General features: G+C 43.2%; 1 protein-coding gene across 5 annotated transcripts; it reads left to right on the top strand.

Annotated features, from left to right (window-relative positions):
- The first annotated feature begins 178 nt into the window (after nt 1-178).
- Nucleotides 179-15,238, top strand: slc26a5 (solute carrier family 26 member 5). 5 transcript variants are annotated; one of them, XM_027026632.3, is made up of 19 exons: nt 179-283; nt 1,396-1,625; nt 1,960-2,099; nt 2,574-2,684; nt 4,344-4,516; nt 4,927-5,091; nt 5,471-5,623; nt 5,767-5,849; nt 5,978-6,125; nt 6,858-6,971; nt 7,203-7,280; nt 7,443-7,538; nt 8,459-8,565; nt 8,997-9,066; nt 9,257-9,349; nt 10,880-11,008; nt 11,274-11,471; nt 13,059-13,113; nt 13,298-15,238. In XM_027026632.3, the coding sequence occupies exons 2-19, from the start codon at nt 1,468-1,470 to the stop codon at nt 13,435-13,437; spliced, it is 2,211 nt and encodes a 736-aa protein (XP_026882433.2). In that variant the 5' UTR covers nt 179-283; nt 1,396-1,467; the 3' UTR covers nt 13,438-15,238. The 5 variants fall into 5 exon arrangements, with proteins under 5 accessions (XP_026882433.2, XP_081578566.1, XP_026882432.2 ...); XM_027026631.3 differs by having other exon boundaries at nt 201-283; nt 1,393-1,625; XM_081722440.1 differs by lacking the exon at nt 4,927-5,091.
- The last annotated feature ends 812 nt before the right edge of the window (nt 15,239-16,050 follow it).

The raw sequence follows: 16,050 nt of genomic DNA on the forward strand, positions 1-16,050 counted from the left end.
CGATTGACGTAAATATAAAAAATAAATACGGCCATTAAACGTCACTTAGACAGATAAAGAAAACTGAACACTTCCCGGATTTTGAAAAACACACATATCTCCGAAACCGCCTGGGCGGATGACGTGGAAGCTGACGTGTGTGACGTGTGCGCTACCGGCGCTCCCTCGCCGCTAGAGGGCGAGTTGCTGTTAAACTGTAACTAGCTCAGTGGCGTGCGGATACTCCGGCTGTCTGTCCACCTAGCTCTCCATCTAGACACAGAGCTGACGGAGCTTACGGCAGGTAAGGTCTGCTTTTAGGTCATATGGTCAGACGTCTCCTATAAAAAATGGTAAATATCGGGAATGTGTATCCTGATCGCTGAACGGTGACGCAGAGGACGGGTTGCCGTGAGGAATGCACCGGCTAGCACGTCACGGCATCACGTAGCTCGCGCTACTAGCTCACGGTGACTTGTCACTTCCTCCGGTCGGCGCGTGCCTGCCTGCCTGTCGTAGGTTCGAGCCGTCTCTCGCGCTCTCCGTTTCCGTAGCTACGTCTGTTAATTTGGTTCACCAGTGGAAAGCCGCTGCTGTGGAGAGGTGTTTGTCTCTCCCTTCTCGTGTTGGGCAAAAAGATGAAACTCCAGTAATGAAAAGGAGCTTTTGGAGATCTGGGTTTGTGTTGGAGGCGTTGGCAGCCTGTAGTGAAGCCTCGTTACCCCCCCGACTGGGCAGCCGATACCGAGTGAAGCAGTCTGGCCAAGAACGTTTGAAGGGCTTGTCACCACCTCTTGCATAACCGTGTTTGCTTACCTTGGTCTCCATGAGGGCTGTAAGACACAGAAGCATCTGTGGTTTTATTATTCAGTGTCCAGCAGTGCCGTAGCGTATACGCACACTCTGCACCTACAACTAGAGGCCACTTTATTAGGTAGAGTTCATCTTAAAGGAAGAATTAAGACATGAAAAGCATTCTGCAGCCCACGGTGGTTCTACATCAACCACCGTCTTCCCCGCAGTTTTGATCACAGGGCTGCTGCAACTGATGCATGTTTTGTGTGGTGGACAGTTCACAACACAGCAGTGGAGTCTGAGTCGGTAGTGTATCAGATGCAGGCTTTGCTAATGTCACTGCTGGTTTGGGAGTGGTCTGCCAGCCAGAACAGTGTTTGGAAACTGTCTGGTGATCCAAAGCAAGATTGTAGCTAAGACAAACCATGTGGCACTGACTACATAAACTGTAGACTCTCACTGTGTACACCAGCATGGTGGGTATTCTAAAAAAAAAGAAGAAGCAAACCCTTGTTTGGATTCTCTTGTTACTTCCATTTGATTAAATCACTGCTGGACAAGGTGTGTGGACCCTTGAGACGTTTCATTTTCCTTCATGTGAACACCCTTCTCTCTAAGCAGGAAGAGAGAGCGCAGAGCGTTTGTGTCTGCGTGGTCGTACACGGCTGTCACGCATGACGCCTCCGTGTTGTTATGGAACATGATGTGTGTACCATGGAGGAGCCTTCCTCTAGCCTGGCGTACCGTCTTGAGCGGCCTGTTTTCAGCGAGGACTACATCAGCTCCAGGCTTCTGCATAAGAAGGAGAGGACACCCCAGACCGCCAGACAGAGGGTAGCCCAACACTTGCGGTGAGGCGCTGAAACGATGCCTTGCATTTCAACATTTCAATGTCTCTCTTGCGGCTTGGCAAGCCCTTCTGGAACGAGCGGCTATCATCCACCCTTAATTATAATAATTATACTTAATGATTGTTAGTTAAATATGATTATCTGCAGTCATGCTGAATGGATTATTTAGGAATTTTGTATTTTTCAAAAGTATGCATAACAACCCTTAAAAAATCGATTTTGGCTAGTGTGGTTTTCAGTGCCTGCTGGCCACACAGTAGTGATAGTTTGGTGATGTTCAGCACCTTTGGCCGTGTCGGAAGCACAGACAACCACGAGCTCACTTCTCCCTCAGCTGTTCCTCTGAAAAGGCCAAGTCTGTGCTCGTCGGTCTGCTGCCCATCCTGTCATGGCTGCCGTCTTATCCCGTCAGGAAGTACTTGTTTGGGGACGTTGTGTCTGGGCTCAGTACAGGTGTCATGCAGCTCCCTCAAGGTCAGTTCATGTGCAACAAATTATGATGTCAAAGATGGTATTCATCTCTGCAATTCCTGAATTTATGAATAATACCTGTAATGTGTATTTGTTGCCTGAATGTCTGTCTTCTGTCTCCCCCCCTCCCCCCCTCTCTCTCCCCCCCTCCCCCCTCTCTCTCCCCCCTTTTCTCTCTCTCTCTCTCTCTCTCTCTCTCTCTCTCTCTCTCTCTCTCTCTCTCTCTCTCCTCTCTCTCCCCCCCCTTTCTCTCTCTCTCTCTCTCTCTCTCCCCTCTCTCTCTCTCTCTCTCTCTCCCTCTCTCTCTCTCTCTCTCTCTCCCCCTCTCTCTCTCTCTCTCTCTCTCTCTCTCTCTCTCTCCCCTCTCTCTCTCTCTCTCTCTCTCCCCCCCTCTCTCTCTCTCTCTCTCCCCCCCTCTCTCTCTCTCTCTCTCTCTCTCTCTCTCTCTCTCTCTCTCTCTCTCTCTCTCTTCCCCAGGTCTTGCCTATGCTATGCTGGCAGCTGTTCCCCCAGTCAATGGCCTGTATTCCTCTTTCTACCCTGTTGTTCTCTACACTCTATTCGGTACCTCTAGGCATATATCAGTGGGTGAGCCTCAGTAACATCACACACACACACACATGCATATTCAGTTAATGTTGGGCTCTTGTTGGAGTGTAAGGTGCTCTCTCTCTAACTGGACCTCAAGAATAGCAGGATCTCAGTCAGTCGTTTGTACGTGAAAGAATGTTGAAAATTTGATTGGTCAGTGTATTGGTCAGTACTTATTGTAGGGCTTTGTTTATTACACTGATGTTGTCTAACAAGCTCTAGTACTTGTTCTTTATTGCAGTTATCATAAACAACAAGATAGACCTTATGTATTTTGCACTTCTAGTCATCAGCATCGATCCCTGTATTCTACAGTATTGTAGTTCATTTGTACATTGGACTCTAAGCTACTGTACTGTACTAGGATGTATTCTATGAGTAAATGACAAAGTACTTTCTAAGTCACTCTGGATAAGAGTGTCTGCTAAATGCTGTAAATGCAAATATGCTGTAAATGTTTCACAGTGCATCTTTGCCTCTTATTATTCGCTAGAAGTCACCCAGCCTGACAGGCTGTCCATTTGATTCTCTAAACGTCAGTGACAAACCTGTCGACAAAGCAGCCTTCCTGTTCCAGTGATGCGTTATGCATCTCTGCCGAATACAACACTACTAGGAGTGCTCGGTGTGTGTGGATAAAAACATTAGCATGCTAGGTTTTGTAACAGTTCTGGTTCTCTGGGAAGGTGTTTAAGGATAATTACTGTGATATCTTTGTTTTAAACAAATCACAGTTGCAGGTGTTTGTTTCTTCTCTTTTTTTTTAACTGTAACTCTTATAAAGTTACAGTCTGTATAAGCAAAACAATCCAAAGTACTGTCTGTTGGTGAAGGCTCTTTAGGAAATGTGGTGGCTAGCTCAGTAATTAAATAAATTGCCTTTGTTGCCATAACAGATATGTATGGAGGAGCATTTAAACTTAAGAGTTAATTTTTGCTGATTCATTCATTGTACTTAAGTGATTGTGTGACGAGCGTCCTTACTTGTAAGTGGAACGGCATTCGTCAGGCTCGGCTGTTTGTGTGGCGTCTGCCAGTGGGTGACTCTGCTCATGTTGAGTCTAGCTTTGCTAAGCATGGAAGCAGAGCTGAGTTTAAAGGCCTCACCTAGTCAGCGGGAAGATAAACACACACCACTTTTGCTTCAGACTCCCCTGGAGTTTTCCACAGAGAATGCCAAGAGTGTCAGTAACTGTAATCTTCTTTAGTTACGTAAGGAGAAGTGGAGCCTCGAGTTGTTCTCACAGCTGACGGGTTTTGTTCCCCCCCTTTTTCATATGGTGTGAGAGGAAGATTAACCTTTAGTTTTGTCCTGTGTGTTGGTCTGTGCATCTTTAACTTTGTCCCAGACTTCCTTGGGAATGCATCAAAGAACCACAGGCCCCGGTTTATGAAGGCCCGGGTTTATAAAGAGCTGCCGAACTCTAAAGGGTTCCTGCCTGTTGTTGTTGGTTCAGGATCGTGAGCCTCTGTAGGGCTGGTAGAGTGAGTTCTTCCCGGAGACGTGAATCATCTTGGAAGCATCTTCTGAAACGTCGGTGCTACTGTCACTTTTCCATGTGCTTGGCTACATGAAACACTCGCGTACTAAATCCTGATCGCTCACAGTTCCTCGCTTTGCTATAATGGTGGGATTTGTGGACTTCGCTCCTCCAGGTACATTTGCGGTGATCAGTCTGATGATCGGGGGCGTGGTGGTGAGAGAGGTCCCCGACTCCATGTTTCCTCTGAACGGCACCAACGGGACTGGAGGGGTGGACGTGGACGCCCGGGACGTCAGGAGGGTGCAGGTGGCTGTGGTCCTCACTACACTAGTGGGGCTCATTCAGGTACGGCAGCCAATCAGATCACTCTATAGCCTCAAAGCGCGGGGCTTGACAGCGGTCGCAGCTTTAATGCATATTTTTATATATATCTATATTAGTATGCATATTTTAGCATGTTATGAGCATTACTTGCCGATCTAACTGTGAGTCAGTTTACCACATGGTAGCACTGTGCAGTGTGGAAGTCTTTCAGCTTGGAGAATTGTTTACAAATAAATGAAAGAAAATTGTATTTTAGTTAGTACAAACGTTTCACATGGTCTCACATCTTCAGATTCCAGAATGTCTTGCCTAAGCCTGGTCTGAAGCTGGAGCCGAGGGAAACGTAGCCGATGTTTATGGAACGTTTATGGAACGTTTACAGCAGGAAAGCCGTGTGAAAGTAGTTCCCCAGTGTTGTTGTCGCCCTGCAGCTGGTACTGGGCATCCTGCGCTTTGGCTTCGTGGCCATTTACCTGAGCGAGCCCCTGGTGCGGGGCTTCACTACCGCCGCCTCTGTGCACGTCTTCGCCTCACAGCTCAAGTACCTGTTCGGGATTAAAACCGGGCGATTCAGCGGGCCGCTGTCCGTCGTCCGTGTGAGTGATCTCCTCAAACCCTAGAAGCTCCATCGACGTGTTTGGAAATACGACCTCCTCTGCTTGCTGTTTTCATAACATGTTTCTGAGGGTGTAACCCTTATTTTTGTTCTCGAAGTAGCTAGCGTTGTGTTCGCACATGGTGAGAAGGCAAAGTTCAAACCCACCTAGGTAGTTCTGCGTATATTAACATTTTTAAAGGCAGTACATGTTCTGTATTGTGCTTCATGTTTGTTTTTACATCTTATTGTAATTGTTTTATTTATTTATCTATTTACTGAATTTATTTCTTTTGTTGGCTTCTTGGTTCTTGGAGGTTGACCTCCAGACTGTGTGTTGTCTTGTAAATGTTTTTCTTTCCTTTTGGTTGTTCTTGCAGGGTGTCGTAGCAGTCTTCACAAACATCACCAGCACAAACATCACCACTCTCATCGTGGGATTGGTGTGCATCGTTTTTCTCTACGCTGTGAAAGTATTCAACGAACGTTTTAAAAAAAAACTACCCATCCCCATCCCTGGAGAGATCATAGTGGTAATATACTTTTATACTTTTAAAAAGTACAGGGTCCGTGGCCTTATATCGCCGTCACGTGCTTTCTGTGTCCAAAAGTAATATTTTCTATGCATGTTTGACATCCACTCTGCTGTGTTTCTCCATTTTCCAATGTTTTTAAGGTGATCATCTCGACTGGGGTCTCATATGGGGTCTCTCTTTTTGAGAAATACAATGTTGACATTGTGGGCAAAATTCCTACAGGGTAAGACGTGCTCAGTGCCACTTGGTTGTGTTCGGTTCTGCTGGCTCTGGATTAGGTATCTCTGCTTTTGTGCTGAATCCAGTGTATGAGGAGTAACCCATGCTCTGTCTCTGTTTTATTACACTAAGATTGCTTCCACCCAGCTGCCCAGATTTTTCTGTCCTGCCTCACCTGGTCACGGACGCCGTGGCTATCGCAGTCGTCAGCTTCTCAATGGGAATTTCCTTAGCCAAAATCTTTGCTCTCAAGTATGGTTACAGTGTGGACGGAAACCAGGTAACAAATCATGAAGTTTCTGTAATATAAAGAGGCTACCAGGGACATATAGAAGTAGTATGTAGAAGGCAGAAAAGTAACATTTAGCACTTTTTATCAGGGCACAAAGTGTGTATTCACTTCAACAAAAAAAAGTAAATTCTCATAGTAAATTCTTCCCTAATTCCTTTTGGTTTTGTTGTGGGCGGGGCTCTTTTTTTTTTTTTTTTTTTTGTTTTTGTTTGTTTGTTTTTTTAAGTGGATCTTAATTTTTCCTAATTACATTGAGTAAATGAATTTGGGTCAATTCTTTCTGAAGCTAAAAGCATCAAACCTAGATTGTATTAACCATCTAATATATATAACTTTATTTAGATTATAATAATAGATTTTATTAGAGATTTATTATTATATTTATGTTCATTTATATTGCATTGGTGTTAATGTTTTATTACATTACTGTGTGTGTGTGTGTGTGTGTGTGTGTGTGTGTTGTTTACATAGATATTGTAGTTATATATTACATGTGAATAAACACTTGCCACCCATATAAATAAGCTAAAATCCCCTGGCTGTCCTAAGACCTTTGCTCTGTACTGTATGGCTTGATTTGGGACACTTCTCAGGGGGAACAATTATAACGCTTTGAATTTGGGTATGACGGTTCTTCCTCTTAGCACTCTCCCAGTTGCACAGGACTTTATGGCTATAATCCATATAATCTAGGAAATGTGTGTGTGTGTGTGTTGGCAGGAGCTGATTGCACTGGGCTTGTGTAACTTCCTTAGTTCCTTTTTCCACACGTTCGCCATCACCTCTTCAATGTCTCGCAGTTTGGTCCAAGAGAGTACAGGGGGGAAGACACAGGTATCTCACACACACACACACACAGAAGGACTGCTTGATTCATGGGTGTGACGATATCTTCCTTTACCAGTGGCTGTTTTCTACATGAGGGTGATTTATTAGGGTGGTTTATCTCCCCTGTGCTCGTCAAGATTCCTGACAGTGGACTCCTTACTGTTGTAAAGCCATAAAGAATTACAGAGGAAGTTGTGCCCATGCTGAAACTGACTTTCTCTTGGTGTCTGATCGTAGGTTGCTGGGTTCTTGGCCTCCCTGCTTGTCCTGCTGGTGATCGTGGCCATCGGATTCCTCTTCCAGCCCCTGCCGCAGGTAAAGGCGTCTGTCTTCATGAACACAGAAACACTCTGAGCGAGTTCTGTGCGTTGCTCAGACCAGGTGCTCTCTGAATGCCCATGAGGCACGGGTCAGTTTTATAGACACAACACTCTTACTTCTGTTCAAGGTGATTTCACGTCATGTCTCCTTTTCCAGACTGTGCTTGCTGCTGTTATCATGGTGAACCTTCTGGGCATGTTCAAACAAGTGAAGGACATTCCTGCCTTGTGGAAGACCAGCAAAATCGAACTGGTGAGTTTTCCAGGGGCTAACCACTGCACTATGGCCAACCAGCAGAGCTGGAGCGTTTTCCAGGGGCTAACCACTGTGCTGAGCTGGTACCACATGACGTAATCTGAAACTTGTATTCTATATTCTAAATATATTCGACCGTGACCCCTCGAAGCAGCCTGGCTCAGATCTATCAAGTGTCTGTGAAATTGCTCTGCAGACACAGCTGGTCATCTAACTTTCATGCGTTTGGTTGTTGTACATAGCTGCTAAACTAGTGCGTGAGCCTTACTAGGCTAGTGTGAATTTATAAAGGTATATTTTTTTTTAAAAGCCTGTTGATTGAACCCTTAGCTGTAAAGAGACCTCCGCTAGCACCAACACATGTACATGTGAATGTGAGGGGGGTGTTGATACTCCTGTTACTTCATAAGCTTCAACTACAATTAAACTAAAGTTTCCAAATGATTTTTTTCAGTTTTTCTTTATAAAAATAGGGAGAGAGAGAGACACAGACAGAGAGAGACTGAAAATATAAATGAGGGAATAGGGGCTTTATGTATTTTCATCTGAAAATATTATTAATATGTATTAAATATTTATTTATTTATTTATTTAAATTTATTACATAAATATAATTAAATATTGAACTGTTTACTGAATTAATGAAGTAATGAACTAAAAATCAAGCCATCTAATTTGAGTCAGAACTATTTATGAAAAAGTAGTAATAGGTAATGGAAGAAGCGAGCATTGAACGACTGAGCTGTAAAGTTGAACAAGTAAAAGGGCTATAACAGACCGACTGGAGCGTTGCGCAACGCAGCAGCCCTCTTTATGTGAAGGAGGTGATGTTTCTGCAGCATGGACGTCACCAGACGTGTGAGGGTGTGAGAGTGAGAGTTGTCCTGATGTGTGGCTGCTGTTCTTTTTCTCCTGAGGTGGTGTGGCTGGCCTCCTTCATGGCTTCTGTTCTGCTGGGTCTGGACTATGGGCTGCTTGTGGCTATAGGCTTCTCCATCCTTACCGTCATCTACAGAACGCAGAGGTAAACAAGCCCAGGTCTGACTGCACCAGTGCACCGCTGCCAAATGTGCAGACATGTCAAAAAAGTGACAGATTAAATGACCGATTAAAGCAATGCATCCCCCCAAAAAACTTTAGAATTAGGCTTTTGTGACTGGTTTTTGAGATATCTGGGATATTTTAACCACTGTTGAACTACTTTACAATTTTATGCTAAACTCGTTAATCAGAAAAAGCGAAGCATTTAGATGGTGGCATGTTACTAACATTTTTCTCTTTCTTTGTTTCCTCATATTTCTTCCAATATTATTATTCAGTTATTTCATAGAGAAGAGTAACCTATGAATGAGTGCCTCACGTTAAGGGTTTTTGTAACTTTATATTATGAAAACTTGTTGAAGAAAACATTTCTCTTGTTAAAACATTTTTCTTATAACTGGTCCTGTCTTCTAGACCCAAAAGTGTTGTTCTTGGACACGTCTCAGACACTGGGTTGTACTGTGACATCGAGGAGTATGAAGAGGTTATAATCATAATTTTAGAATCATGTTTTTCATTTGCACATACTGAATTATTTGCTGAATATCACATCATAAATTGATTTTTATACATCAGGACATTAAAAAAAAGACATTCACAGAGTTTAAAGATGTTTGTCATGCTTTGTTGTTGTTTTCTCTTGTGTTTATAATCCCTTTGTTCTCTTGCTCCAGGCCACTGAATGTTCAGGGATTAAGATTTTCCAGTTAAATTCCTCCATCTACTTTGCAAACAGTGACCTGTACGTGAGCGCTCTCAAAGAGAAGGTGGGTATGGGAACCCCTCCCCCCGTCTCCCCTCCCCTCTGTCATTTGAGTGGTTAAGATGCACTTCAGGCAGGTCTGTATGTACGTTATCTGTCTACACTTCGATATAATCCAGTTACAGGAAACTTGGTTAATAACGCCATGCGTCATACGGTATACCTTAAACACCATGCGCCATGTGTCATACGGTATACCTTAAACACCATGCGTCATAGGGTATACCTTAAACGCCATGCGTCATACGGTATACCTTAAATTCCATGCGTCATACGGTATACGTTAAACGCCATGCGTCATACGGTATACGTTAAACGCCATGCGTCATACGGTATACGTTAAACGCCATGCGTCATACGGTATACCTTAAACGCCATGCGTCATACGGTATGCCTTAAACGCCATGCGTCATACGGTATGCCTTAAACGCCATGCGTCATACGGTATGCCTTAAACGCCATGCGTCATACGGTATGCCTTAAACGCCATGCGTCATACGGTATGCGTTAAACGCCATGCGTCATACGGTATGCGTTAAACGCCATGCGTCATACGGTATGCGTTAAACGCCATGCGCCATACGGTATGCGTTAAACGCCATGCGCCATACGGTATACGTTAAACGCCATGCGCCATACGGTATACGTTAAACGCCATGCGCCATACGGTATACGTTAAACGCCATGCGTCATACGGTATACCTTAAACGCCATGCGTCATACGGTATACGTTAAACGCCATGCGTCATACGGTATGCCTTAAACGCCATGCGTCATACGGTATGCCTTAAACGCCATGCGTCATACGGTATGCCTTAAACGCCATGCGTCATACGGTATGCGTTAAACGCCATGCGTCATACGGTATGCGTTAAACGCCATGCGCCATACGGTATGCGTTAAACGCCATGCGCCATACGGTATGCGTTAAACGCCATGCGCCATACGTTAAACGCCATGCGCCATACGGTATACGTTAAACGCCATGCGCCATACGGTATACGTTAAACGCCATGCGCCATACGGTATACGTTAAACGCCATGCGTCATACGGTATACCTTAAACACCATGCGCCATGCGTCATACGGTATACGTTAAACGGCATGCGTCATACGGTATACGTTAAACGACATGCGTCATACGGTATAAGTTAAACGGCATGCGTCATACGGTATACGTTAAACGGCATGCGCCATACGGTATACGTTAAACGCCATACGGTATACGTTAAACGCCATGCGCCATACGGTATACGTTAAACGCCATGCGTCATACGGTATACCTTAAACACCATGCGTCATACGGTATACGTTAAACACCATGCGCCATGCGTCATACAGTATACCTTAAACACCATGCGCCATACGTTATACATTATAGATCCTAATGATCTGCACGGTGACCCGTTTGACCTGCAGTTTGGACCCCTGAAGTGCAAATATTCCACCGCATGTTTACACTCCAAAAGTCCAGCCTTTTGCAGTGAGACTTGTCTTCTCTTATTCCATGCATGTTGACCTTGTGCTGTTCCAGACGGGGGTGGATCCTACACGACTGCTGGCAGAGAGAAAGTTGCAGCAGAAGCGCAGGAGAAGGCAGAGAGAAGGCAAGCCAAGCAAGGAGCAGAGCCATGCGGAGAAACGCGCCGCTGTTATCAGACTGGTACGAACACTCATGAGTGCACTGATGCAGCCTTTTCAACACGTAAAGGCTGGGACAAGTGCAGTCTGTCCTGAAACAGATCTCTGGTGGACAGGTTGGATGCTCATGTGTTAGAAAAGAAATCACAAAATGTCTTTCCAAGTATCAAGTCAGTCCAGAACGTCACCTTTCAGGCATCCATGTATGGATCAGACTGTAACGCATAGTTTATAGAGCGGATTAGGGATAAGCGTCTGGAGAACATGAGCACTGCGTCTGTTGACAGGATGCGGAACAGGGCGTGGCTCACGACCTGCTGCCGACCCAGAAACAGGAAGGCATGCAGAAGAACGGGAAGCTGGCGGAGAGCCAGGATGAGGAGGAAGAGCTCTGTGTCCAGCCGCTCTGCTCCGTCCACTCCATCATACTGGACCTCACCCCTGTGAACTTCATGGACTCGGTGGGAGCCAAGGCTGTTAAGGCGGTACGCAAATCCACCACCTCCAGCTCTTTTAGCAGATGTGTATCTATTCAGGACCACCTTAAGGACACGGTTTTTGAACTACTATGGCCGTCTGGATATTGTTCAGTCTAACGGGATTTAGTGGGCTGAACCCAGTAATTACAGTAATCAGTTTCCCCAGAGCATCAGGCTTAAGGTCTCTGGGGCATAAATAAAAGGTCATTAACTATAAACATGTCCGTGGTATCACTCACTCAGAACTTCAGGGTGCTGATGTCTATTTATGATGAACATTAATTTTAACCCCCTCCCCCCTCAGTAACATTTATTACTTGTTTTATTGATTTGTTTTCTTTATTGGCCACTTGTCTCAACCAAAAATTAAATGGTTGGCAGTTACCATGTCAACAGCAGATCATGTGATCAGAAATCCTTGTGAGTCACACCATGGTAAAGAATCAGTGGTCACTGTTGCCTTATAGCCAGCTAATTAGCAGGCATCTCTCTTAAATAGGGTGCAGATTACATATTCCCAGGTGGCCGCAATAAAATAAATACATTGGGATAGAAATGCTATTATAGTGGGATAGTTCATGAGGAACAAGATCTGTTACAGTCATTTATATGGAGCAGAATTTATGCCAAATTGAAGTAGAAAACCATGAAATGTAAAACATTACCGTTCAATCGCAATTTGTGGAATACAAGGCAAAATGAAAAGACAAACCTCTATTATGATGTTGTTTTCATGTTGACGTCAGGCTTTGTATTTAAAAATTCTGAATTTGTCAGAATTGAATACAATTCTCCCTGAAACGTAATCAAGGCATGTGTCTCACCAAGACGCAGTCATTACAGTGCATGCAGTGAAATGCAGTGCAGACATAAGACTGAGTTAAAGACGCGTATAATGGAAAGCATTGATTTAACATACTTCTTTCTCGTAACAGAAACTCAATACATGTTTGATTAATTAAATCCTGATTTAGTGTCAGGAGGGAATGTAAATTGTGCTAAATGCCATCGGCTCACAGCTGTATTACATTCCAGTAATTACATTCCGTACGTATCAAAACAGCACAGTGCTGAGCACTGCTGGCCTACCTGAATGAGACTGTTCACTGTCCAATCACAGCTCTTCATTTCGAGGCCACTACAAACTCAGGATTTTGGTTTTTTTAATGTAAAGTTTTGTATTGTTTTTGAGGAAATAAATCGATCAATAATAGGGGCTTTGGTTTTCATTCTGGCAGGTATTTAACGTTAAAAGTCATATCACGTGTGTCTGTGTGTATGTATGTGTTTTGCTGTCATGATTACGTTTAGATGTTCCATGAATTCCTCTCCATGGACCTAGACCTCATCAGACTGAGTATTTAACATTTTAAGGCTTTTTTGTTGTCTCCAGCTGTCATAGTAAATTAACTAAACGAATCATAAAAATAAGTGTCGTGTGGAGTGAAACGTACACTGCGTGAATAGTAAAACTCTGCCGTAATGCTTTGACATCTGTCCATTGCTTTGAGTGTCTTCCTGTCCTATTGCACTTATCATCATGTTCAGTGTGCAGCGTCTGGCTTTAAAACGGTGAAACTGTGTTTGTTGCAGATTATTAAGGAGTATGCGACCATAAACGTGAAAATCGTCCTTGCTGGCTGTAGCAGTAAGTGTTGCCGTTTGTTTTTTTTTTACAATTTTCTTAGAATTTTGGACATGTATGCAGATAAAGACACTTGTCGCAGGAGTGAACGCTGATGACAGTAAAAGTCACGGTAGTTTGGCTAACAACGTTAGCTGCTTTGAAATGCCCAGTAACAGCTCTGTGCTCGTTTGGTTGTCCTGAACAGGAACTCTGCTTTCTGAGCTCAGCACGATGCAGTTCTTCAGTGATGCCGTGACCCCTGGTCTCATTTTTCCCACAATTCATGATGCTGTACTACACTGCCAGCAGAGGGAGGCCTCTGTCATCTGCCCCGCCGACCAATGAGTGTGGGAAATGCACTCGGACAGACAGTTAGGTTTTGGAGGTACAATACGGCAAGCCGGGAGACATGGCTCGTCCTTCTGAGAAATATTACTAGGAGAGTTTGTAGTGTAAATCTCAAATTACTGTTTTGCCTGTGGGCTGTTGTAATAATAATCAGTATTCTTGTCTCATACATGTACTGCACTTCTTTGTTGATTTACAAAGATGTTATAAGGCTATAAAAAGAGCAGACCACAGGAAACCTGATGAATTACATTAAGAAGCCAAAATAAGGGTGACTAATTTTCTCACGCCTGTCATACACCTGGTGGTTTGTGAAATATTTTTTCTAATTTAGCTGCCGCAGTTGGATGTTAACTGCCCAAGGCAGGAAACTGAATGTCGGCCACCAAGTGTCTGGTGAACCACAAACCATTATTTTGTAAACCGCATATCAGTAGGGTCAGATACATTTGTGCTTCTCTGAATTACATTTGGCTGCATTGTTTTGGAATACAGTACAGAAACTATTTCACCATATTTGATATGTTCCGAGCCTTTTGGAATCTTCTGTCTCTGGGCGATGGGAGCAAGAACCGTAGCGCTTACAGCAGTGAGTCCATCAAATATTCCTCCGTCTCACCGCGTGTCTGACACACGAGGGCGAAACATAGCAGGGTACCTGTTACGCCCTTTAAACCTGGTCTGTCTCCTCCAGGCGTGCTGCTTTGAGCAGGTTGCAACATGATGGGCATCTTCATGTGGCATTCAGTCATGTTCTCGCCATCTCCTTTGCATTCCTTAAGTGTTTTCCTACTGGGTACAATCTTAGTCTCCAACCAAAATAACATACAACTAGCCTTTAGTGTGAACATGTACCATGAAACTTTCTTGACTTCCTGAAGTGCAATTATTTGGAGTAGTGTCTCACTGTAGAAAGTGGATCAGGTATTTAGTAACATTGCTTATTTTCAAACGTCTTTGATATGAGAATTGCCAAGATAAATGTCATTAGATTTTTAGCTTTGTTTTCTGCAACCTTTTTTTCAGCAAGGTGAAGTGTCCATCATGAAAACACTGTTACGATGTTCTAATTTATTTAAATGCTGGTAATGAAGTTTAACTTTGAATTGAAGGTACTTGAGTTTATGGATAAGGTGGATTTACCTGGTGAATGGATTACAGTCTCAAGAGCATCTTGTGAAAACCCTCATAACACAGTTTTGACTGTGGTACTGTAATTTTACTATTTAAATAGCCAAAAAAAGTTTCTTGAAACATGTTTTACATTGTGTGATTTAGGTCACAGTTGTTTAAATGTTTTCCCCCATCCTGAACCCTCCACCTTGTTCACACTTGACAGTTATTTCTCCTGTTTTATGCTGTTGAGAGTGGGGGGAGGATGTTTTGGTTTTTAAACTTCATTCTGAAATGTTGAATCAAAGTTGCTGATAATATCGAGTAGTTTCTATTTTTATACATTGCTCATGAATGTGTGTTAATGGTATAATCATAGTTAGCTCTTAATTGTGTGTTTATAGACGAGAGGTGTGACTCACCACCCTCTCTTCCTCCTCTGAAGAAAGTTGGGGTGAAAAATGTAAGACCGAAACCAAAATGATGTGGAAACATTAAAACATGTTAACAGGAGATTTTTTTTAAAGCTGTTATCACTTAAGAACCTCATACTGATATTTTAATAGTTTCTCTTGCCTAGAAATGAAGACCAAAGCCCTAAATACAGTGGCAGTTTACCTTATGTAATAATTTATAGATGAGTTATTTTGTGTAATAAAATTAAACATTCAAATTAGAAAAACAATTCTACTTGTTTGTCTATTTCACTGAGAACTGATGGCTGGGAGAGTGCTAAATCATGGCATTTTTTAAAGGTAATAACTATGGAACTACCACTGTAGTAAGACTGTCAGATAAGGGTTGTAATAATTACCGATCATATTACACTGACATGTATATGGCTTATGTCTTATTTCCAAACCTTACACTGTGCAATTTATATATATATTGTATGTATGTCATAAAAACCTTGCCTTTTAAACAGTTTCTCAAAAACAGGGTTGATGATCGTAGCACAGCCATTTGTGGCCTTTTGTAATGTATGTTTGACATAATAATAAAATACAGAACTTTACTCATAAGTCATGGAATAACATTTACTAAAGTAAGGCTAAAAAATAAAAACAATGAAAAATTCCAAATGAGGTTAATGAAAGATGTCACCTCCCAACCTGCGTGGGAGTCCCTACCCTGTATAGTCCCCAGATTACATCCTGCAGATGACCCACAGTGCACCTTTTAATATAACTAAAAATAATTGAGATGAATTATGACTGTAGGATGGGCATGTGTTATGACAACACTGGAAAGACAACCTTTAAATCGAGCCCTTTGATTGTGTCTTGATTGTCCATAAACATAACAAACTCAGCAAACTGTGTGTTGTAAGGACACGCTCTGTGCAGAGAGTTGACTAATGTTGCTCAGCACAGTCAAGGTCAGTGTTCCCATACTGGACACACAACTCCACTACTGAACGTGTTCCCTTGGCTTCCTGGGACCGTGCATCAAGTCCAGAGGGACTTGTGAAGAAATATTTCTACTACTGATAAAAAA

The sequence above is a fragment of the Electrophorus electricus genome, chromosome 11, assembly GCF_041902795.1.
Source record: "Electrophorus electricus isolate QZ-2024a chromosome 11, ASM4190279v1, whole genome shotgun sequence".
Lineage (NCBI taxonomy): Eukaryota > Metazoa > Chordata > Actinopteri > Gymnotiformes > Gymnotidae > Electrophorus > Electrophorus electricus.